The sequence below is a fragment of the Lynx rufus genome, unplaced genomic scaffold, assembly GCF_022079265.1.
Source record: "Lynx rufus isolate CCGP_SWC_20201006 ecotype Redwood Valley unplaced genomic scaffold, mLynRuf1.p SCAF_5, whole genome shotgun sequence".
NCBI classification, from domain to species: domain Eukaryota; kingdom Metazoa; phylum Chordata; class Mammalia; order Carnivora; family Felidae; genus Lynx; species Lynx rufus.
The window spans coordinates 144,381,586-144,407,422 of NW_025814867.1; the positions used below are offsets into that span (position 1 = coordinate 144,381,586).

Genomic DNA, 25,837 nt, shown 5'->3' on the forward strand with positions numbered 1-25,837 from the left:
ACTGTTGAAACCCTTGATTGAAGTCGGTCTTAAGGACCCAGCATGCCGGATCTGAAGATTCCTTTTTGGCGAGATTATATACTCAGAAAACTGGGTGTTGGCTTCTTCTCAAGACTCCTTTCCACCTCATTGCTTAAGCTAATTTGAAGTATAACATCTCATTAGCACTTTGTTTAGTAACATATGAAGATAATGTCCTATTAACAAAGAAGCTGATCAGTTTTGAGTCCTCAATATAGCTTTCATGTTAGCCCCAAAGCTGACTCATACGGGTGGAGTTTGTCAAATATGAGTCCCAACATGCCTCCCAAGCTAACACTTTTTTTTTTCTTAGTCACCGTGACTCTCCATATTGGTAAATGGACAAAACAAATGTGTGTGGAAATAGCCAACTGTGTACTAATCAGTATTCAGCACTAGAGTTTTCAGAGAGGCTCTTTTGGCAAAAGAAAATAATGTGATCAAGACATTTTCTGTCAGAAGCCAATCCAATTAAACCAACCCTCATTCTACTCAGATCTTTGTCTGTCCAATTGATCAGGATGTGTGAAGGACTCGACAATGAAATCTTTTCTTACTGTTCACCCAAAGTACTGACAGTGACCATTGTCCTATGAATGTCTTTCTCTTTGTCTACCATTTTGTTTCCCTCCTCTTACTGAAGGTCAAATATAAATGTTGCCTCTTTATGAAGCTTTTCCCAGATCTTCCTATTTGCAGGTTACTACTTCTTCTGAATTATCAATGGACTTTGACACATTCTTTATGATGACTGTATTTATACCAAGTGGTGTCTTTACTTCTATTTGTGCTTCTTGATGGGTGATATTTGCCTTTGTAACAATCCTCTTTCAGATATGCTTTTCAGTTTTGTTTATGGTGCCTTGTTTTTTGACTGCAGAATGATTGAGTCTTACATTTATCACATTAGCCACTGTACTTAGTATAGTGTCATACTCATAACATAGGGCCTACGAGCATAATTTCTATGGCACCTTCTATAACTCACTTAGCTCAGCTCTTGACTGTGAAACAATAGAAGTGCATTCTTAGCACCATTCTCTGGCTCCTTTTCTCAGGTCTGAAGAAAACCAAGAACATTCAGGAACCTGATACAAGTCCTCCTTAATATGTGATGGCCTGGGGATGTCATATATTTCAACGGACGCACCTGAATACATTCAGCTTGACAAGCTTCCTGCTCAACTTGTGCAAAAGGCCTTCATAGCACATGCAAGCTATTTATGATTTTGAATGGCCAGTCTTGTGTGTTTAAAGATCCCAATATGCTGTCCACATGACCCCAATAACCCATTTAAATCTTATGCATAGTTGTATTTATCATTGCATGGAATACTTCCACTATAGCTTGTATTAAATGGATTTCCATTGCCCTGAGACTAAGATCCGTATTCCTTAGTCTGGCCTACACAGCACCTTGCAAAACCTGAGTGCTGCCTGTTTTTTCTAACTCCAAATCTTGTCATCTCCCTCTGCCCAACATCCTCCATGGCACAGGCTTCTACTTGGCCCTTGAGCATGTCTAGCCTTTCTTTGCCTCAGCACTTTGCACGTGCCTCTGCCTGTCGGTTTCATCCCATTTCTGCCCTCTCGGACTCGACATACAGCTTCTTCCGTCATCTTTTGTGTCTCAGCTTAAGAGCTACTTCGAAGGGTGGCTTGCCTTCATCACCCTGTTTGAGAAAAGATTGCATTCTCAGAGTCTGTTTTTCTTCCCTCATAGAACTTATCTTACTTTATAATGATTTTATTTGTTTCTTCACTGTGCCTTTGCCCCTACACTATGAGTTCCATAAAGGCAAAAAGTGTGAATGTCTTCCTCACTATTCTATCTTCAGCCCTGAGCCCAGAGCCTGGCTGGCACATAATAAGAGCTCCATTGATGTGTTTTGAAAAATTAATGAATAGAAGCTGCTAAATAAATGGAAGGTGCTAAATGTATTCAAATTATAGTTAATGTCTCAAGGGATGGAGTTCTGAAACCTTGACATACACAAGATTTTCAAGAATTGGCCAGGGTACAGAGTTTAAAGAGAAAAAAAAATAACCATTGCCTACCTTTCAGCTACTCCTTTGTGAAGTAAGAGCAAAGTCATCAAGAAAGCCACTTATTAGCATGGCAGAGGCTGAGTCAATTATTTTAAAATAATGTTTGATCGTATGCAGGCATGTTTTAAAAAGCTTTTGCCATGGAAAAAGAGCACCACTTTTCACTGTCAGCATGACAAAGTCCTGTTGCCAGATTTGGAGGGGACAGAGGCAGGACATCATCGAGGCCAGCATTCACACAACTGGCTCCAGCAGAGTGCCTTTTCATTAACCTCACAATGTGTAGCAAATTAGCAAATACCTGTGTGGTTCCCAATCTCCAAATGTCAAATAGTGATGCTGGGTCTGTCATTTGTGAATAAGGCCACCCCATGTGTCCTTTTCTCTTTGGGCTGAAGCATTAACTTGCACATTCTGTTTAACTGAGTGCTGAATTAATAGGTGTTTTGGCATGCGATTTTGGTTCAAGGAGTAAATACATATTTTCACTGGTGCTACATTTATAAAGGGAGTTACTTGGCTTATTACTGTGGAATGACGAATGCTAGGACAACTGGTCACCTTGAGATTGTTTCCATGAAACCTACTAAAAACTAAATGTTAGCTTTGTAAGCACTTGGATAATGATAATTATACAGTATATCTCCTGGTATTCTTGTGAAATAGGTAGAAATAGTCACCTGATTGCTTATGGCGACTAGACACTTTGCTACTAAACGATTGAATAATTCCTTGGTCTCTCTTGGTCTGGAAGGATAAAAATGATTGCTGCTGCAGTAGCACGTCCTTACCACCAGAGGGTGCAATATCAACAATCCTTGTGGAAAAGAAATTAAATACAAGGATTCTCCAGTTAGGGTTCTAAGCCAAGATCTACAATCACAAACCTTAAACGCTTCTCTTAAATGTCTATGCCATGGCTGCCTCGCTTTTAAAATGAAAACTGTAAGAGTATCAATCTCATCAAGTGGTTTTACAGATTAAATGAGATGATATATATGATACCCAACTGCCTGCCACATATTGAATGGTAAATGAATAAAAGTAGTAACTGTTTCTCATCAGGTTAAGGATGTTTGTGCAAACCAAAATGTTGTTCGGATGGCAACATAAATCTTGGATTGATATAAAACTATAAGGTAAAATAAAAGCACTATCTTTTTTTGTGTGTTTGAGATTATGTTGTTTGTATCTATAACTGTTGCACATTTTATTCTTTTAAGGATCAGATTGGGAATGGATTCATTCCCATTAAAGATCTAGTCAACCTGTTTCTGCCTCTCAAGGGCTTGTCACTTGATGGTTATAAAGTTGAACAGTTTATATTACTTTCATATTTGATTATGTGCCTATGTTGAATTTCTAATCACTTGCTCAGCTGTATTAAAGTAAAATAAATAAATAAATAAATAAATAAATAAATAAATAAATAAATTAGAGTCACCCTTGAGTAACATAATTCAGCTCAATTCTCCCACAATTTATTTCCTCTATCCTTGCCTTAGTTTTATCTCACCAACCAAATGACTTAAGTTAATTTAAATCCATTCCTCTTCTCCAACCAGGAGGTCACTCATGTAGACAGATTGCATGGCAGTTTAAGAATACTAGACCAAGAGTGAAGAGATTTGGCTTCTAGCCCTGGTTCTATTAATTCACTGCATGAATTTGGACAAGTCACTTTGCCTTTTTGGATATCTTACAAGATAATGACTTTAGATGAGAAGATCTCAAAGGTCCTTTCTAGCTGTCACATTCTATGATTTTCTATCAGAATCTTAATATCTTAGAGTTGAAAGGACATTAAATGGCATCTTGTCAAATCTTCCTACTGAATGAAATCTGCACTTTCATTTAAGCCATATAATTTTTATTCAGATTACTTATGAAAATTTTAACAGAAGAAAGACTGAAGTTAGTAGACTATTAGTTGCCATGCATGCAGATAGAAATCTATGACTTAAAATGAATAGTTCTATTGTATTTGGGAGCAACTCTGAGAGTAAAGAAAGTGTATGTTTTACATACATACATACATTGGTGTATGTTTTACATACATACATACATTGGTCTACATCAAAAAAGTGTGCCAAAGGGAATGACCAACTTCCTTTAAATATACCATTTTGTAAAGTGAGTCAAGTACCATATAATGCCTCTCAGACACTGTAACGCATACAGAAAAAAATTTTTTTAGTCTCTGGAATACTCAGAGTTATGACATTATAACCATAATAATGATCCTATGTGGAATATGGAAATGGTCTCTTGCCAGCTTTATACGTCTCTAATGATAGATTTTCTTAGAACATGATAATAAAAGGATTCACATGTGACATCATGTTTTTTCTATGAAGATATCTCTAAATAATTTTGCTTCTTGGGATAATTCTTGGTCATTTTCAATTCAATGATATCAGACTTTGATTCAAAAGAAAGAAAGAAAGAAAAAGAAAGCAAGCAAGCAAGAAAGAAAGGCAGTAGTACACAGGGTGTATGTAGTCATTAACAAAGAGTAATTGAAAAAAAAAAGAATGGACCACAGTATCTCAGCCATTTGAGTATTAACTTCCATATTTCCTAACCCCTTGTTCCATTATGTCTTGAATGTGAAAGTGTCATAGTTTATTTATAGTAATAAATAGTAATTATACACTTGCTTTTGTTCCTTTTCCCAGATGCACTTACTCTGGCCTGCCTCTGAGGTCAGCTTTTGGTGAAGTTGTGTTTCTGCCTTTGTGTGATCCAGAAGTGGGAATTAATTTTTGAGTTCTCCCACTTAACACTATGGTTACTGCTGTTGTGAAAATACGTCATTAAGATGGTGCTAAATCATTCTTGATAGCAATGGTGAGCAGAAAATGAATGACCCTACTGACAACCAGCTTGTCCCAATTGAGTTCAACTAGCAAAAATGAATGAATGTTTGTTGCCATTGACATGATGCATCTTGGGGATTGTAACCCTAGCTTGATTTCATTCATTCATCTACCAGATTAACCTTTATCGAGTATATACTACTTTCGGGATTTCATTAGGTAAGATCCCATTGTGTGCATCAAGGATATAACAAGGGTAGACAAAACTGTACTGGTTAAACCAAATAATACTTGAAATAAAATATAAAATAGTGACCTTGTAATTAAAAAAAATATAAGCATATTTAATGCTACCATTGTGTTGGAAATATCAACTCTTTTGACTGTGGAGTCTACCTAAGAAAAAGTGAGAGGAGAGATAATATTTCTGTGGGTTTTGAAGAGTAAGAAAGACATGACACTCCTTCTAGAGGGAGAAGACTGTGCTGCACAATGTGTTCGAGGAAAGGAGTAGGTGGCGTCGATGGAGTGCATGTTGGTGGAGGGAATGCACGTGGGGTTGTGTGGAGAGGGATTGGGACGGGGCAAAGGTGGCCTGCAAATGGTCTTTAACATAGACAGACCTCAGGGCACCTGGGTGGCTCAGTCGTTAAGCATCTGACTTCGGCTCAAGTCATGATCTTGCGGTCTGTGGGTTCGAGTCCAGTGTCGGGCTCTGTGCTGATAGCTCAGAGCCTGGAACCTGCTTTGGATTCTGTGTCCCCCTCTCTCTCTGCCCCTCCCCTACTCATGCTCCGTCTCTCTCTCAAAAATGAATAAACATTAAACATTAAAAAAAAAAAACTTACACGGGCTGTTCTTGGGAAGGCGGGGTGGTTTCAGCCTTTAAATGAGGGTCTCATTTCCCAAAACGTTAACTCCAAGTCACAGAAATTGTTTTCCAAAATGGCTTAAGTAAGTGAAACTTAGTAGCTCATATTTACTAAAGTCCAGAGACAGTCTGGGCTCTACTCCTTGCATTTCTCTTGCCTTTACTGTCTTTCAGGTGATGGTGTAATTTTCAGGCCGCATACAAGATGAATGCACGTGATAGGACAAGGTCTAGAGGAAGAGATGGTTGCTCTGCAAAACTCCACAAGAACTTTAACCGGAAGAACCTGTCCACATCACTCCTTGTTTCTCATTGGCACCAGTCAGATCGCGTGCTCCATCCTGAACCAATCACTTCCAGGGAAGATTGGGGTGCCCCCTTGTACTGGCCAGGTTCCATCCTGAAAGTGGGAGCATAGCAACGTTCTTTCGAAGGACTGACTAGGCTCAGATAAGCAGGGATACATAAACAAAGCACAGTTCTTGTGGGGGGAGGGAAAAGGACGCCTGTGAGGGCGATGGCAATGAGTACCCAGATCCACTTACACATGTTTTCTTCCTACTTACGTATTTTCAAATGTAGATGACTGTGTTTGCCCAAACAAGAGAGTTTAGCAGACTACCTGGGTATCACATCCAGATCTAAGCCCAAGATATCAAGAGGTCCAATCTTCCTGCTCACTTAATATTATCTATTCATGATAGGGCTACATTTCCAGGAGCTCCCAGGGGCTTCTTTGAAAACAGATTGTTGTCCAGTGACCAAGGGAGGAGAGAGTTAAGCACCAAGTTGAGAAAGAACTCTTAGAAAGTGAATTAATTTTATTATAATAAAATGTATACATGTTTAGTTTCATTCATACTTAAGATGTTTGTTTCATCATACCCAGTTACTGCTGTTAGTATAATATCAGGACCTCAAAATCCCATTATTGCTTGTAAAAGTGGGTGAAAGGAGCTCATGAAAAGTGTTTTGACATTTCCTCATCTGATGCAGCCAGGATAATACACTCGAATCATCACTGCTGTCTCTGGAACTTTTCTTCTTGGATTAGACCCATTAGTAGTTTAACCAAAGTAAGGTACCTAAAAAGGCCGAAATGATTATAAGCGGAAGAGTTTAGAATAACCTCCAGCCCAAGCTGTGATTCCACTTGCCAAAAATTCCTGGGAACGAGCAATGTGTTGTCCGAGAATTCTGCCTACCCGGGAACCTGTTTCTTAAATTAAACATTTCTTTTTGGAGAAAACATAGTAGGTTTGAAATTCCCAATGGATATCTTTTTTTTAAATTAACATTGACTTATGATCCAATATCAAATTACATGAGTTTATTCGAAGGGGGAAAAAAAAGACCACTTGGTCCATTTTGAACAAAAGAAGTACGAAGGAAAATAGAAGAAAAACAGAAGGAAAAAAGAATAGGTATTCTATGAGATAAATGGTTTCACATTAATAGGATTTTTTTTAATTATCACTTTTCTAGCTAGTAGAATATAGACTCTAGCCAGATAATTGCAGAGACTGACTTTGAAGGGCAGTGAAGTCCAGGTCCAGAATCCTTAACAAGTTGGTTGGTGGTAGAAACCAGATCTACAGGTTGGTTGGCAATGGGAAGTTTGGCTGCTCTTAGAAGCCAGGTAGGTAGGGCAGTAGACGCTGGACCCATAGCCCAGGGAAGGGAACCCATAGACTCCATAACCCAGGGATCCAAAGCCCTGGAATTCACAGCCCAGGGAGTAGGAACTTCTAGGTCCATACCCCAGGCAGTAGCCTCTGATGGATCCACAGTCCAGAGATCCAGTGTAAATTGACCTGCAGGGACTACAGAGCACAGAGGTCCTCGGGCAGGAGCAGGACGTCTGGCAGGGGCTGGACACCACGCAGGACGTCCGGCAGCTGGTGGGCTCACAGCAGGTCTCCTGACAGCCTCTGTAGAGGGAGGAGCCCAGCTGGCAGGTGCTGGGAGAGCAGAGGTCAGTGCGGTAGACCAGGTTGCTGGGGGAGGAAGAGCCACAGGAGGAGCTTGGGTAGCGCAGGTAGCCCCCAAGGGAGCGGGAGGAGAAGTTTCCAGAACAGCAGCTGTAGGTCATGTTGGCAGGAGATGGGAGTTCAGCTGAGTTACAGTCAGAAGATACTGTGATATCTCCCAGGCATGTTTATATGCGTATATATCCCCTCACTGCACTGGGTATGATGCAGACCCTTGCCATTCTTGTGCATGTCTTGTCATGAAAATAACTAATTATCCTAGGCTATAATTATAACTGAACACATTCATGTGTTCTTAACTGCTGTTTAATTATTCTGATTTATAGAAGGCACTCGTCGCTTTTTTTTTTTCTGGAAATAAGGTGTGGTTTGCCTTCAAAGATATTTGTCATGATGCAGATAGTGCCCTCCCTTCTTCACGAGCTTGACCGTGGGCATTTTGAGCGTGAATGTATAACTTGTTACCACCAATGCACTCCTAACAGTCACCCACACCCCCCTCCCAAATATTTATGTGTGTTTTATTGAGCATTTACCATGTGTAAAACATTGAAAATTGTGGCATCATCTAATCCTTGCAACAACCTTATGAGATAGGAATTGTCACTAATTTAGTGACCCATATGTGTCTTTCTTCAAAGCCGGAAGGAACCACAATGGTATGCTACCAAATTGAGAAGCTTGTCTTTTTCACTTCGAGTATCATGTGAGCAATGAATGCCCACGTGAAAAAATAACATTTCAGTGTGATAACATTTGCATTTTATCCGATGGGCCTCCGTATGGAGTCTTACCTCTTTTATGAAATCCCTAAATGCCGCCACTGAAGGAACAACTTCTTAATCATTTTAGTTCTGTTTTCTCTTATGCAAAGTTACCATGGAGATGGTTGTTTCAAACTGCCTTCTATTTGTCCTCTCATTTAGCTTATCATCAACAAGCAACTCATGTTTTATCCAGTATGGAGTTATTGGATTCTTTTTCCATGTGAGGCAGAGAATTCTTTGGCAAACACTTAGCCTATCGCTGAGAATAATTGCTAAAAACTGATATACTTTGAGTGACTTGACTACCGATGAAGCGCATTTGCAAAAACTTGAATTTTTAATAGTGTGCTAACCTTTGCCAACTCAGTTGGGAGTGAGAAATGAGACACCTCGGAGAGTGATTCATTTCACTCCCTGCTGAGCTTCTCTTTTGCTCATCGTTCTAGAAAGACAAAGAAGCATAAAACTTACCTTCATACCAAGTAGTTAAAATCATCCTTATGACTATAAAAAAAAAAATCAATGGTATAAAGAAAAGTCCTGGAATTAGAGATGTCTTTTTTTCCCCACTTACGATAATATCCAACTTCTGCCTGCAAGCATCTTTTAGAAATTGGAGACAAAAAGCTATTTATGTAATTTGATCTTTCTGTTTGTTTTGCAGGTGATTTGTTTTCTAATCTCCTATAGTATTTGCTTATCTGGCACCAATGGAATAGTTTGCTGGTTGTTTTGCTTACAAATTTCTGCCAAATGTTGTGCTCACTTCTCTAAATCCTTTTCATTCCTTAAAGGCAAAATCAAATCCCTCCTATCTGACAGGTGTTCATCTCAGCTGAGCTTTGACTCTTCTCACATCAGAATCTTAGTATGTGATAAGCTATCCATTTGGTGCACACACACACACACACACACACACACAGAGAAGGAATTGCAAGGGATGCCTTTTGATATGGGTCATGCAGAATGAGTTAGACTTCAGCCTTCTGAATTTGCAGAACAGCCACACGCAGGGAAATACCTCAGGGTCAGCAGCTGTAGGGCTTAGTCTTCTTTGCCCCAGCGACTGGCACGTGGTGGGTACTCCTGAGTTATTTCTGAGCTGAAGGAATATATCAAATCATTAACTTTTTATTTTTGTACTTATCCAAAACAAATATATGCATATGAACTAATTGTTTTTTTTCCTTTTAAAACTTATTTTTATGAAAACTCTAAGTGAAATAAGTCTCTTTCATGATTAAATATAATCCCCAAGTATAAATTCAGTGCGGGAAGTGACCCGAGATATCTATCCCCCACCCCCACTCTACACACAGCTGGCCTTGGGGCCTTGATTAATTATTATTTCTTTTCTGTTTCAAACCGCTTCATTCTCATCTATCCATTCAAATGGTTCTGCTTTCTCAGCCTTATGACAAGGTCAACTTTTCTCCCATTCAAAAATGTCACACAGTGTCATTTCCTTCATGACGATATAGCTCTCCTAATTTGTTAAAGATAGAATTCTCTAAGAAATTGTGCCTTCAGTCTGTCAATGATCTTACTTCTTTTTCTCTTTTCAATAACCATAGTTTCTCTCTCTGGCTTACCACTCTTCCGAAATCTCACTGGCATCGCCAGCAGTGGCTCTATGCTGCTAAATGCAATGGACATTTTGGGGCGATCTTATGTGAACCTTTAATCACATTCAACACAAGTGACTGACTGTGCCCTTGATCTTGAAACATGTTCATCTATGTAGTTCCATAACGTCACACTCCTCATTTTCTAACTGCCACCTAATTCTCTGTAACCTTAGTTGGGTTCCTGTACATAACAGTTCCTGAGGCGTGGTGCTCACCTCTTGACACATACTGCCTATAGAGGAGGCACGTCCCCATCATGGCTTAAAATACTATCCGTATTCTGTGCCATTCAAATGTATATTTTCATACACGCCTCTTTTTAATTCTAGGCTCTGATATCCAATTACTTACCAGACATTTCAATTTGGAGGTTTCATAAGGGCGTCAAACGTTCATGTGTGTGAGATTGAACTTTTGCTCTTCCCTACGGAGAATGAAATATTTCTTTTCTTATCTAGGTAAGCAGCGTTTCCATCCATCTAGTTGCTTAACTCAAAATGCTTAGGATCCTCCTCATATATGCAATCCTTCCCCAAAGCGACCCGTTCTGTCTTCCAAATTCATCATAAATCCATCTAGTCCTGCCTTTTAGTAGAGGGTTTGTCAACCTCATCATCAGTGACATTTTCGGATGTGTAATTCTTAGTTGTGGGAACTGTCCTGTGCATTGTAAGGCAGGACTCTTGGCCTCCATCCACTAGAGGCCAGTAGCACACCTCTTCCCCACAACACTCTTTCACACACACACACACACACACACACACACACACACACACTCATTAGGACAATTAAAAATGTCTCCAAAACTTGCATGGGGGAGAAAGCAGTTCTGGGAAAGAACACCTGCTCGAGTTCAAGGTGGTCTCCTTTCTTGGAGGGCTGTGAAAGAGTTCCAGCGTGGTCCGCCTCATCTTCAGAAAACGTCTCCTCCAATCTCTTCTCCCTATCCCTGCCTGAAAAATCTTAAGGTGAAAAGCCGGTCGTATCACTCTCTTGATTAAAACTTTCTCATTGTTTTCGAATACATGTGCGATAAAACACAAATCGTCCACGTGACTTGCGAGGCTGCACAGTCGTGCCCCTGCCCATGGCTCTAACTTCATTTTCACACTGTACCCTTTCCCTCTTGCACCATTAAACTCTCTCCAGCTTTCTCCTACCGCAAGGACACGCTATTTTCCCTGCCTGCGTGTTCTTCCTTCACCTGGATAATTAAGATAATTAAGCTTTTCCTCACTTTATAACCACTGGATCCCAGGATAAATTAGGCTTTCCTATTATGATATCTATTACCTTGTACTTAATTCTATCATCTTTATAATACACACACACACACACACACACACACATATATATATATATATACTTTTTTAAATATGAAATTTATTGTCAGATGGGGGAGGGGAAGGAAAACAAAAGAGGTTAGAGAGGGAGGGAGCCAAAACATAAGAAACTCTTAAAAACTGAGAACAAACTGAGGGTTTGGGGGGTGAGAGGGGAGGGTGGGTGATGGGTATTGAGGAGGGCCCCTGTTGGGATGAGCACTGGGTGTTGTATGGAAACCAATTTGACAATATAATATATTTTTAAGTTGCCCTGTAGACTAGAGCAGCTAGTCTGCCCTGTAGAATACAGCTAGTCCATGGAGTTTGTTACTCTCTGCCATGAGATAAATGGTGTATGCCAACAGGTAAATCAATGCATCACTTCCTTCATTAAGAACATTAGGAAGTCTTGCATGATTGAAATTGTTAGCCTCACTAAATCATAGGTTTGGTAACATCACTGATTTACCGTGGTCTATGACTCATTTTTTTGAGTGGCACATCTCTGACTATATCTCTGGGTGAGGGGTGGGTGGTGGGGGAAGCAGACAATAAATCTACTCTTTCTTGTTCAGCACTGAATCCTCTGCTCAAGAACGATCAAAGTTGTATACTTGTTTTTCTTTTTTTTTAATGTTTATTTATTTTTTGAGAGACAGAGAGACAGAGCACGAGTGGGGGACGAGCAGATAGAGAGACACAGAATCCAAAGCAAGCTCCAGGCTCCCAGCTGTCGGCATAGAGTCCGACGCAGGGCTCAAGCTCACAAACTGTGAGATCATGACCTGAGCCGAAGTTGCACGCTTAACCAACTAAGCCACCCAGGTGCCTGTGTCTAGTTTCTTAATGGATAAATTAGGAAATGGATGGTTTTATCACCACCTAAATATCTCCTATCTCATTTTGTCTTTAGACCTCCGAACTTTCCCTTGTTCCGCCTATCCCCCTGGATGCTTCACAAAAACAGCAAAACCAGCAGAAGTTTAACTGCCTTCATAAACAGAGTCTCCCGGCTCAGATCTGCTTCTGTGCCTTTTCACCCACCTAAATTATAGTACACCATCTACGCAACTCTGAAAATGGGATGTCCGGGAGACATCTAGAACCGCCCCCCCCCACCCCGGCCTGCTTCCTCACTTCCCATCTCCCATCTTGGATCAGCATGTCTTGCTACTTTTTTTAATCTCTGAAACATATTAGAATACTTTGCTTTCCTTTCTTGCTGTGTCTCAGCCTTCCTATCTTTGAGACCGCAGGTGGTTCCTCAGTGTGCCCCCAATCCTCTGGGCCTACCTGTCTCAACTCTGTATCCTGTGCATTTTTTCAGAGTGTGCTTTCAAAAGTCTATGTTGACCTCTGCAAACTTGAATTCATATCTCTATTTTATGCATGTCATTCTATGATCTGACCCCCCCCCATTATCTTGCACCGGATACCTCTATGCCCTAATTTTATCTTCAAAAGATAGCACACCTCTCCAGCTCAGTTTAAGGGCTGAAGGCAGAGGAGTTACTCAGGCAAGGGGGGTCTTGTTTCAAGAAGCTCGACGTCGGGAAAGAATGTCAGAAGAGAAGAGATGAAAGGTGAAGCTGGAGACAGACAGGAACCAAATTACGAGCGGTTTTGTCAGCCGTGGTAGGGATTTGGACATCCTTTAAATGTCCCGAAATCTCTGCAAAATCAAAAATCCTTTGGAACCAATTTGGAGGACGAAGACGACGCAGTATTTATTCTTCTTAGATGGAATCGCATGGCTCAAACTAATGGAAACCATGCAGATTAATTTTTTCTGCCCCTTCTCCGTGTGGATATCTTATACCGTGCCTCAGAAATAAATCAGTATGTTTGATTATGGGGCATTGTCCTAGACACTACCCGGGGTATGGCTAATCCACCCGATTATCTTTCTGAAATCTGAAAAACTCTGGATTCCCAAACTCATCTGTCCTTGTTAGCTTAGACAAGGGAATATGATTCTGAAGCATTGAGAAACCATCTGTAGGTTATAAACATAGGTAGAACTAGATCAAATTTGCCTCCTACAAAGATGATTCTGGCTGCAATGTGAAGACTGGATCAGAGGGTCTCCTAGGAGTATGAATGGATCCCAGGGTTCAGACCATGGTAGTATGATTCAATCGTCTATATTCTTAACCACAGTGCTTGGCTGCCTCCAATAAAAATGATAAAAACCCAGGAACACATAGAATGATATGAGAAGGGGCCCACGTGGCACCCTGAGAAACTTTTACATTTAAGGAATTTGCAAAGAGGAGCCTGCAAAAGACGGGAGTTAATAGCCAGTGAAGTAAAATGAAAATCAGGAGTGTAACAAACAAAATCAATGTAAAGATGTGTTACAAAAAAAGGGAAGTAGTCAAAAAAGTATCGCGTATTGGAGAAAGGTCAAATTAGGTAGATATTCCCCCTGGATTATAAACATGTCATGATCAGAGACCACATACATTCATTTCTTTCTTTTCTTTCCTTTTTTCTTTTCTTTTCTTTTCTTTTCTTTTCTTTTCTTTTCTTTTCTTTTCTTCTCTTTTCTCTTCTTTTCTTTTATTTCTAATTTGGAAATGACCACAATTGCAACAGTGCCTGCCTAGCACATAGTGGATATTTTAAAAGTAATCACAGCTAATTTTTTAAAAAAATTTAATGTTTATTTTTGAGAGAGATGGGTGGGGGAGAGGAGAGATAGAGGGAGACACAGAATCTGAAGCAGACTCCAGGCTCTGAGCTGTCAGCACAGAGCCTGACGCGAGGCTCCAACTCATGAACCATGAGATCATGACCTGAGCCAAAGCTGGACGCTTAAACGCCTGAGCCACCCAGGCGCCCTTCACAGCTGAATTTTAGGGTTCTTCCTACATGCAAAGGAATCTGCATACATTATTTCGTTTAATCCTTAAAAGAGCCCTGGGAGGCAGGTGTTCTTATTATCTTCATTGAGAGACCCAGAGAGATGAAATATAGGGCCTAAAGTCACGTGGCTAGTGAGCAGTAGAACCAATATTTGAATCTGGTTTGAATTCGGAGCTCATGCCCTTAACCGCTGTCCTGTCCTGCCTCTCCAAGGGACAAAAGACCACACATCTGCAGACCACGGGGGCCTCTTGAGCCTCAAATTCAGTTCTAACCTTCTTGGACGTCGAAAAGAAAGGGAAACAGTGCATAGTACTAGTGTCCTCCCATCTTCCATGTGTTTGCTCAAGGGTCACTGCTTTTTGGTTTTTTGTTGTGTGTTGTTGAGTATACTCAACACAAAATGTTACATTACTTTCAGGTGTAGAGCATAGTGATTCCACAACTCTATACATTAGGCGCTGCTCACTGCGAGTGACGCTTCCTTGCAAATGGACGGTCCTTACCGATTTTATAAAATCAGCAACCAAAGCTATCCACGTAGTATTTAGCAATATGAGGAAGTGCAACCCCAGTGGGCCAATGACTCTTAAAAAACACCAAAGGAAAACATGAACAGGTTCAAAATCCATAAAAGTTTAGCTGAGTAGACAGAAACATTTCTGCACATGATGGTAGAAAAAGAATATCAAATAACTTATGATGTCATTTTTTAATGTTTATTTATTTTTGAGAGAGAGAGAGCGTGAGTGGGGGAGGGGCAGAGAAGGAGGGACAGAGGATCCAAAGCGGGCTCCTCGCTGACAGCAGTGAGTTGGATGCGGGGTTCTAACTCAGGAACTGTGAGATCCTGACCTGAGCAGAAGTCGGATGCTCAACCAACCGAGGCGCCCCAAAATTTATTTTATATTTCTCTTAGTATCTGGCAGTTTCCCCACTTTGACTATTCTTTGTATAATGATGTCAGAACATGTATCTCTGAGAGAAACTAAATAGTTGGTGGTCAGTCAATTCTTGAAGTGAGGGGTTGCAGCTAAGGAATATAATAGAAAGAAACAGTACCTATAGGAGTATGAAGAGGGAAAAGCCAGTCCTATGGGCTAGTCTTTATTCAGTGGTAGAAAAGTAGTTTTCAGAGAGGACGCTGGGATGACAGTTCAGGTTTTGGGAATTGCAAGACTACAATTTAAAGAACGGAAGGCTTTGAATTCATAGTGTTTGGAAAAAGGATAGTTCCTAGCTGCTGATGGGCTTCTACAAACTCTGTCTCAAGTCACTACAGAGAGACCTATCTAGGCAGAGATCAGGAGAGCAGAGTTCAGTGGGTTGACGCTGTAGCTGGGGTAAGTGAGGCCACAAGATAAGACTTAGGTAGACCAGGAATTCTGTAAAAGGACGGAGAAGTTTCCAACCCAGCAGTTGTAACCTATTATCACTTTATCTAAGTCATTTGTTATCATGTCAGGGAGTATCTGAATATTCCCTGCTGGCTTAGATGGCTTATGTGCTCGCCCTGTGGGTGAGACGTTCTTGACAGCCGACTTCAATATCCTTCTCCAATTTACATAAGAGTATCTCCTTAGTGTGTTGTCTAACTTAAAACAACTAGATCAACACTCTTATAAATATGCTTCCTTGTATTTTGTAGGTAAAAGCCAGCTTACATTTTTGCCTTGGATTTCAGGTGATTGCTGTGTACTCAGAACAGTGGGTCACCATTGCTGGTGTAATTGGTGACTCAGAAGGTCATTTACAGGATGCCGAGATACAGTCCTTCTCTCTCCTCCCTGCTTATGGTATTGTATTTTGTTGTGGTTCTTTTCTCAATCATTCCTCATGGGGTGTGCCATATAATAAAGCATGTACCTATGTTCAGTAGCAACTAATATGTGTGACAGAAATGGTTCATAAAAGACAAAGATCATTCCATGATCATACTCCATGAGAATCAAATGAGTTTTGTGGAAAAATAATTCTTCTTGGCTCTCTTTACCAGCTGGATGAATATGGAATGTCTCATGTAAGTGGACTTAGATTATATTAGCTAAGAAATTGGAAATTTCAGCCCAAATTCTTTTAAAAAGTAATCTCCCATCAAACTTATAGCATGTAAATTTTTAATGGCCCCTTAGGGGCTGTGTTTAGAAGCAGTAAAGCAAATACCAAATTATTTTCTTCAAGCACATTGAAAATTGCGGAACAAATAAAAATTTCCAAAGCAATGTTACAGATATCACATTTCCATGTTATGTGAGGGCGGGTGTTACATCTAAAAAGCCCCGATTAACCTTGATAGAGGAATGTGGTGGCTTGAAGGCCAGACAAGCCCTGGAGTGAAGACCAGGACTGAAAGCACTGCCCAGTGGGATCACAGTATAAGAGAAATATTAAAAAAAAAAAAAAAGTCGTTGAGGTGCCTGGGTGGCTCAGTCGGTTAAGGTCCGACTTCTGCTCAGATCATGATCTCCCAGTTTGTGGATTTGAGCCCCATGTTGGGCTCTGTGCTGACAGCTCAGAGCCTGGAGCCTGTGTCAGGTTCTGTGTCTCCCTTTCTCTCCGCCCCTCCCCCACTTGCCGTGTCTCTCTCTCTCTCTCTCTCGCTCAAACATAGACAAAAAATAAAAAAAAATAAAAAAATAAAAAAAAATAAAAAAATAAAAAGGAGTGCCTGGGTGTCTCCATTAGTTAAGCGTCCGACTTCGGCCCAGGTCATGATCTCATGGTTCATGACTTTGAGCCCCGTGTCAGGCTCTGTACTGACAGCCTAGAGCCTGCTTTGGATTCTATGTCTCCTTCTCTCTCTGCCATTCCCTGTTCACACTGCATCTCTCTCAAAAAAGGGAATCATTCTTATTCATTCTTGTTAATTAATTTAATTGACTCGTTTTTTTAAGGAGCTGGTAAAAGCCATCAGGAAAATCTGTTTTATCTGGACACTATTTCTCCTTAGAGTGGTGGTAAAGAGCATAACAGTCTTTTTGACGGGGTCAGAATCCAATTTTTAACACTTATCCTTGGTAAATTCTTTGTTCACACTAAGCATCAATTCTACATTTATAAAATGGACATGAAAATAAGCACTTACTCTATCAGTTCATTGTGAAGATTCAATAATGCAATACATATAAAGTGTTTAGCGTGGTGTCTGGAAAATATTAAATACTCAATAAATGATTAAAAAAAAAGAAATAAACATTAAAAAAATTTAAAAAAGATGAATAGAAAAAGCATTATAAGGAAATTCTGAATTAGGTTGACCCAAGATAAAATGTGTGTGTGTGTATATACTATAAAAGTATTGGCTTAAACTATGTCAAAATATATTTCTGATGTTTGGTAGGGAATAGAGCACACTATTATGTACTTTAGTGGATATTTAAAATGCTTAGGAATTGAGAGTATAAATGTTTGGTTTTAGGCTATATAAAATAATGTGATGTTTATGGCTCATGCAACCAGAGAGTTAGGTCAAGGGACCCACGTGCACTTATTTTTTGGACATAAGTTCTATACATTTATAATCTAATAATAGTTAACATTTATAGAGTGCTTTCTATATTCAAGGAACTCTTCGTGGCTTTGGATATCTTATCATCCGTTCCTCATCATAAACCTGTGATATAAATACTATCATTATCTCTCTTTTACATTAAAGGAAATTGAATTTTTGAGAGGTCCTACAGTATGTACAAGACAAATAGCTAATAAGTGTGTGAGTCGTGGATTCAAATACACATGGTGTTTCCTTAGGAGTCACATGCTTGGATAGCTTAAATGGGTTCCCTTGCACAGCTGACAGACTAATGCACAAGTTTAAAAAATAAAGTGTGATTATCTAAATGCTCAAATATTCTAAGAAATGATTCTGAAGCACAAAAACTCAGAAGATCTTCTAGGTGGAAAAATGAAACTAGGCATCCCGACTGTGGTATTCTGATGATCAAGCAATCCCATTGATTGGAGGGTGGCGTGGGAGCCCAGGCACAGTTTGGGATGTTGGTTGGTTAACAGACAGGAGAGCCCCGACTCTGTACCTACTGCTACAAGGAGCTATCCTAATTCCATTGCGTTTGGGGAAGAAGGAGTTTCTGGTAATAATCAAGTCATGACTTACAAACAAGTCCTATCATTCAGGAGTCAAAGGCCTATTAACCAACCGGAGCTTTGGGGATAGCATCAGGTTCACATGGATTCAGCAGCTTGAAGGCACTGCACCTTCATTCTCTATCCATATTGGCAAAACTTCAAAGTTCAACAGGCAAAGATAAGATGTCTGTTGCTCATTCACTTTGAGTTCCAAGACTATTAGTAATTTTGTTTTTGTTTGGCATCCCCAACAAAATCATTAATAGAGTAATGACTAAAACTATTGTCCCCAAGAATGGGATCTGGTGGGCTTGTGGGTGCCAGGTGGCTCTTCGTTCCAATACTCACGTTTTGTTTGTTTGTTCTTAACTTTTCAGTGGCTGTCATCATACGCTGCAACAAGTTATAGAGGTTTATCCAAAGTAGTACGTCAGCAAGTAAGGGCTCTTTTAAGGAAGGTTTGCATATTTTTGCCTGAATAATGAAACAGCGAATGAAGATTTAAGCAAGGAGATATATTAAATGAGTTACAACTAAACCTTAGAACACAAAATTGGTATTTCTCCATTGTTGAAAAAAGCAACCATTATTTTGCCTCTGCCTGCAAAAGTGATGCTCTTTGCATATATTTTGGTATCTCAGTGATGAAGACCAAAGTCTATTCTATGCTTTCCTTACTTGCTAATAGACAATTGACATGTGGATGTTAATTGCCATGTAAATGATAAGCACATCGTATATCAAGGGGGATGTGCTCAGAACAAAGATGACTGAAGCACAGTGCCTTCAATAAATTGAAAATCTAACCTTCTACTCTATATTCCATAATTCTCATATATATTCCTCATAATAGCCCTGTGAGTTAACTAATATTTTCAACTTTTGTATAAAAAAGTGTATAATGATACGTTAAGTCATGTGTTAAAAATTATTTTAATAGGGGTGCCTGGGTGACTCAGTCGGTTAAGTGTCTGACTTCGGCTCAGGTCATGATCTCACGGTCCGTGAGTTTGAGCCCCACATCAGGCTCTGTGCTGACAGCTCGGAGCCTGGAGCCTGCTTGGGATTCTGTGTCTCCCTCTCTCTCTGCCCCTTCTCCACTCACGCTCTGTCTCTCTCTTTCCCTCTCTCTCAAAAATAAACATTAAAAGAAATTGGAGAACCTGGGTGGCTCAGTCGGTTAAGAGCCCAACTTCGGCTCAGGTCACGATCTCGCAGTTCACTGGTTCGAGCCCCGCGTCAGGCTCTGTGCTGACAGCTCAGAGCCTGGAGTCGGCTTTGGATTCTGTTTCTCCTTCTCTCTGTCCCTCCCCACTCTCACTCTGTCTCTCTCTGTCTCTCAAAAATAAACATTAATTTTTTTTAATTAAAACAATTATTTTAATAAAAACTTTATACAGCCAAAAACCTAAGACTGGGTCTCTCTGTCTCCAGATTTCATTCCCCAGCCTTACCTTCTATATTGTTAAGCCACACTATCAATCTACAAATGTAGAAGACCAATGCATGATGCAGATGAGGTAAAAGCTTTCTTACTAAGCTTTTTTAGCACCTAAAACCCCTCAGAAGATAGGATTAAAACGGAGAGGATAGGAGACAGTCCCAGGCAAAGCGTTAACGCACGTACAAAAGGTATGGAGCAGGAAAGTAAAAAGTAAGCCATTTGAAAATTCACAACCATATTCTTTTCCCATCGAGAATCTGAAAATGAAAAACTGAATAGAGTTCCATCTCATGACTTCAGGAAATGCAGGCTTGCTGTACAAAGCATTCCCCTTCATGTGTTGACAATCGATTAGGAGAACATTTCCACATCATTCTCTCAGAATGAAGTTTGCGGCTCCCGAGGATGTGCTAAATGTGGTTTGACTGTTTGTTTTTCCTGCTTTACCTAGCGCAATAATAGACCGTGAGAAATCACCCTCAAATTGTTGAAGCTAAAGCATTTTTCCAATTTGGCTTATAAGCTGGAGAAAATGAACAGTCACTGACACCTCTTCACCTTGCACAATCCATAGGACACAGAAAGTGAAGTCCTCTGGAATCAATTTTATAGTCAAGACATTAACCTCTGTGGTCATTTGCCCGGCAGGAAGAGTAAGCTGTTAAAAACACAGAATCAGCCACTATTCACTCTTTTTATGATTATGAGTGTGATAACAGCTTCCCTTTCAATTACATGACTGGGATTATTTTGCTGGTAAAGTATCAAAAAGAGAGTGCACATCAAAGACAAATTTAGATGCTAACCATTTGCAAAAATTCCCTGAAATAAGGACAATGCCTCATTGTCCAAGGGATAGATTTTGACCAAGACTGATTTTGACTAAAAATTACAATATTTTCTGGCCCAAAGGACTTGGGAAAAAACTCACGTAGGGTCTCTGAAACTCCACCATGGTGAGGGTGGGGGGACTATAATCTTCTTTCCTTTGGGAATTTGCAATATGCTTCAGTATAGTTTAAAACTTGGAAAGAGGAAGAAAGCAAACTTGTTGAATTTGGTTAGTCCAATATTCATCACATAAATGTACATTTGTTTCTAATCTGTTACGTGTCCCTTAAGACCGATGGTCCAAGTGATAAACATTGGGAAGTGGGGCTTTAGTCATTTGGAGTAGAAGACTTTTACTGACTCCATCAAGAAGCAAAAAGGAGATTGATGGGAAATCTTACAATTTCTGAGATAGACACCTGGTGAACATAGAAGAAAAGGAAATCTTTGGGCAATTTGTAATCCTTTGACTTTTACTCACGACCCCCATATCCACCCTTGGCAGACTAAGAGCTTTCTTATATCAGTGATGACTGTGTCTTGTCACTTTAACTCACAGACGTTAGCGTGCCCATATGAATCTTCCAGAAACACCTGTTATAAACTGTATATCACATCTAACCAATTGATAGTCTACTTAGATTGCCAACATATGGTTAACTTTCCTGTAACGGTTTCTTTTTTTCAAATAATTATAGACCCACAGCAAGTTGCAAAACTTGACCATAGAATCCCTTGAACTTCACCCAGTTTCCTTCAATAGTGACATCTTAACTAACTGTACCACAATGTCAAAACCAGGAAATTGACATTAGTGCAAAACTGTCAGTCAGACTACAGCCTTATTCAGTTTTACCAATTTAAACATATACGCATTTGTTGTGCGTATGTGTGTGTGTTCGTACAGTTGTGTTTTATCCCATGATAGATTTTATCCCATGATAGATTCATGTAACCACTGTTACAATCAAGGTGGGAGCTATTGGTTAACTTTTTCATGTTAGAAAAACTAAAAAGGGTAATGAATCTGAAAAATGGACCACCTGTTGCGTCTATTACATTTACATAATGTTATTTAGTTTAATTAAATCTGAGATTTTAAAAGAGTGAATCTTGTTTTTCCTAAACAGTGATATCAAGCAGTGGTGTAGCAACTGAACTGAGGTGAGGGGCAGGGCAGGGCAGGGCTTGTCTCACTCAGCTTTCAGGATATCTCCACTTTATATTGCTTTTCATCTGTTTTGTTGCAGAAAATTGATAATAATGCGAATGATTCTCATCTGTAGAAATTGAAATGATTTCCATCCAGTGCCATTGACTTCTCCTCTGTAGAGTGACCACTTTGTAGCTGTCTCTGTAAATTCATTTCAGCATTTCCGGCAGCCTTCATAATTGTGTTCTTTGAATTCTCCTTTGAACCAGTTGTAACTTTTTATTCATTCATTTATTAAGGAGTGAACTAAGATGTTTCAGTTGTGTTTGTTTTTTACTTACACGAGAATCATGATTTGACTATTTGAGAAGTTCTCTCTTAATGCTAATATGTTTTATATCGTGTCACATTTTATATATTTGCCTTCCATTCCTCCCTTTCCAGGCCACAAAGAAGAATTTAAACTGCGGTAGGGGCATTAACAGGCTCAGCCCCCACATGATACTATTACCATATCACATGAATTGTTTTTTAATGCTGAAAGAAATCTTAGAGATCGCAGATCATCAAGGACCATCTCGTTTTACATACATGGAAGACAAAACCCAGAGAAGTGAAGTGATGTATATAAGATCAAAATCTAGTTAACAAGGGAACCAGGAATAGAACCTGAGTCCCAACACGTGTTTTGTTTATTCTCCTTCCCTATGCATGGTACCATACAAGGGAAATAACATTAAAAGATTTCAAAAGCCTGGTCTACCTAGAGTAATCCTATATATAGCAACATTTTTCTAAGCTAAAAATTTGGTGTATATTTCACAAAAAGATCAATATTTCTTCAAAACCCAGAGCATCGAAAAGATACACCAGAACATACACACTAACAAAAAATAATAGAGTGCCCAGTTTGGGTTCCATTGAGTTAAATATCCACAATCTCATTTCTCCTTATTATTTTATGTGTGCTTATGAGGATCTACATCGTTGCAAAGGATGAGGCTTGAAATGGAACATTACTAAAAGTTTATAATTTTTAGTGGATTAATCAGGTGGAAGGAGTGATGGACAAAGGCTATTTTTCTCCAGGTTGCTTGTCCAATTACAGGGGGTATCTTAGAACAAGTACAGTTTATCCAGGGAAAGACCACAGTTCAATAAGGGAATACTGGGGCGCCTGGGTGGCGCAGTCAGTTAAGCGTCCGACTTCAGCCAGGTCACGATCTCACGGTCCGTGAGTTCGAGCCCCGCGTCGGGCTCTGGGCTGATGGCTCAGAGCCTGGAGCCTGTTTCCGATTCTGTGTCTCCCTCTCTCTCTGCCCCTCCCCCGTTCATGCTCTGTCTCTCTCTGTCCCAAAAATAAATAAACGTTGAAAAAAAAATTAAAAAAAAATAAGGGAATACTCATTATTTGACAATAATAATGATTGTGTCCAGAGTGCTCAACATCACTAGAAGCTTGTGTAGTCTGCACACACAAAAAATGCGATCATGCAGCAGTTTGATGAGTCATTTACATACACAGACTGGCCGGCAAAATACACAGTTTACAGAAGCAGGTAGGTTGGGTGGCAGAAACAGGGTCCACCACCCAGAAGTGGCAACTATTATGTCCCTAGACCCAAGACTCCGTGTCAGCAGCATGGTGGGGCCCGCAGGAAGCAACAGTTCTTGCCTGGCGTGCATATGAGAGTCAATACACATCCTAGTTACAAAATAGAGGTAAATGCAGTCCAGAACTGGGGCTTGGGGAGAGTGGGTGGAAGCCTGGGGTGCAGCTTTTAAGGAGGCAATCCCTTGCACAACCCTGACAGTGAGTGGCCTCTTAAGAATGAGACGCTGCAGTAAAGCAAATCAATGGAATGAGGATAGACACAGCAGAACACTAGGAAGTCAGAAAACCCCTAAAGGGACAGTATGGGGAACTCCTGGAGGAACAGAAGGTAAGGCATTGTGAGAGGTATGATTTCCTGTTGAATAGCTGCCTAAAATATTTGGAACTTGAGAAGCAACTCATGTTCCCTTAATTGGGAGTTCAGTGCCTTCTCAAGTTGTAGTGTGCATCCCTGAAGTCTACCCTGTGTGTGTTAGCATTTTATTAGACTGTTAATTGCAACTGAATGAGTCCCCAGTCACATAAATAAGCACATTAATTTTGCTTCCCAAGAATGAGCCCACAGGACCACTCCTGCATATCAAACGTGAAGGTTGTTTTTTATCATTGACATCTTGTCACGCCAGACACAAGGCTCAGGCTTTGTCAAGCATGGGTGTCGCTTCTGTCTCGATTTCTGGACCCCTAGGGCTGCACCATCTCACTTTTAATTATTATGTAATCTCTTAGCTCTTGCAGTCCACATATTATAGTTCAATGAAAAGAACTTGCACTCTTCCTCCTAAAACCCCACACAATATTCTTCCAAGTGATTGTGCCATTGCTTAGCATTTACCTCTTTCTGAGGTTCCTCTGGTACCCACTTACACCCACCCTTCACACCGAGATCATGGGAGGAAGTTTGTCTCTTTCACTACACGTGAACTAGCCCTTTACAGGCAAAAGTCCTTGTCTTTTCTAAGCCCCCAGCATTCTTCACAAAAGAATGTCATGCGAAGTTGTAGTTCAAGATATATTTAGTGAGTGACTTCACAGCAAGGAGCCGATGTCATGTTGTAAGGGCATTAGAATGGGGTAGTTATGAGTGAGCAGACTGAGGTTGAAAGGCCAGTGCCCCTCTTCACTCTTAGCTTCTTCTTAGGCAATGATAAAGTCCAGCTTTCCATTACACTCTGTCACCATCATCCAACAGTCATCGACCGGTGTTACCTGGTGCCCAGACTCGTAGGACATCAGAGGGTGGATGTGGAAAAGAGCAGAGCGCACATAAGAGGTAAACATTATGGAGAGAGACGGGAGGGACAGAGAGAGCAAGAGAGAGAGGAGGAGGAGGAGGAGGAGGAGAAGGAGAGGGAGAGGCAGAAGGAGGAGAAGGAGGAGAAAAGAAGGAGAGAAGGAGAGCAGAGAGGTGAGGGAAGAAAAATAGGAAGATGGAAATCAGCAGCGATGAGAGGCCGAGAAAAGTACCATGCAGAGAATGAAGGGAGCAAAAGGCATTTGTTTTACCTGATCTCTGAAATCTGCATCTTCATACTGTACTTAGAAATGGTTACAGATTAGCGGTATGCCAATGTATGCATTTCCTCTCCCCTCCCTTGCCTCTCCATTTTAATTTTTAGCATCTCACCTCAAAGATCCCCAGTGGGGAAAAATCTCTAAGAGTGGGGGAAATCGCTTAGAGTGGGGGAAAATCTCGAAGTCATTCCAGTACTAGATGTTCCGCGTCACTGGATGTCCCTTCCTTCCATCTTGGAGCTGTTCTCTGTTTAAAACATTCTCCGCGCTCATCACTCCTTGTGGGGCCTTCCTTGTCTCAAGTTAGAAACTTCTAGTTTCACTAGGCTTGCTGAATGTGTCCCCAGGACTCTCTCATTGGCTAAGCCACTGTGACCCCTTTGAGTTTACTTTCTGAGAAGCTTTCTTTACTCTACCTTCTACTCGTCCCACGTTACTAGCCCCTCCTCACTGCTAATGATGAAATTCAGTCTCACAGAATCTTGTTTTCTTACTGGTAAAAAATTTTTAAGTGTTTATTTACACCAAAGTCAATGAGTAACTCTGCACCTAGATGACACATTTTTATTAATTATAACTCTTTAGAGGTGAGTGACAGAAATCTTCTTTTATTTTAATTATTTTAATTAGTTTCAACCAAAAGAAGACTTTATTGGCTCATATAATCCAAGTACAGGAAGGGCTAATAAAGCTGGCTTAAGGAATGATGGAAACCGGAGTCTCCTGGGTCACTAGGAACTTCTACATCCTTCTTCTCTATTCCTCTATTTTCTGTCTCTTGGGCGGGTTTCTGGGCCCAGAAGACCTGGTTCTGATGCCTCTGTGCTTAGCCCATTATTGCCTTGGATATAAGA

The 25,837-nt window shown here is 40.3% G+C and overlaps 1 protein-coding gene across 1 annotated transcript; it reads right to left on the reverse strand.

Annotated features, from left to right (window-relative positions):
- Positions 1–7,321: 7,321 nt before the first annotated feature.
- Positions 7,322–7,888, reverse strand: LOC124527295 (keratin-associated protein 13-1-like). The gene has a single exon (XM_047100470.1). It carries the CDS (start codon positions 7,850–7,852, stop codon positions 7,322–7,324), a length of 531 nt encoding a protein of 176 aa, XP_046956426.1. The 5' UTR covers positions 7,853–7,888.
- Between the last annotated feature and the right edge of the window lie 17,949 nt (positions 7,889–25,837).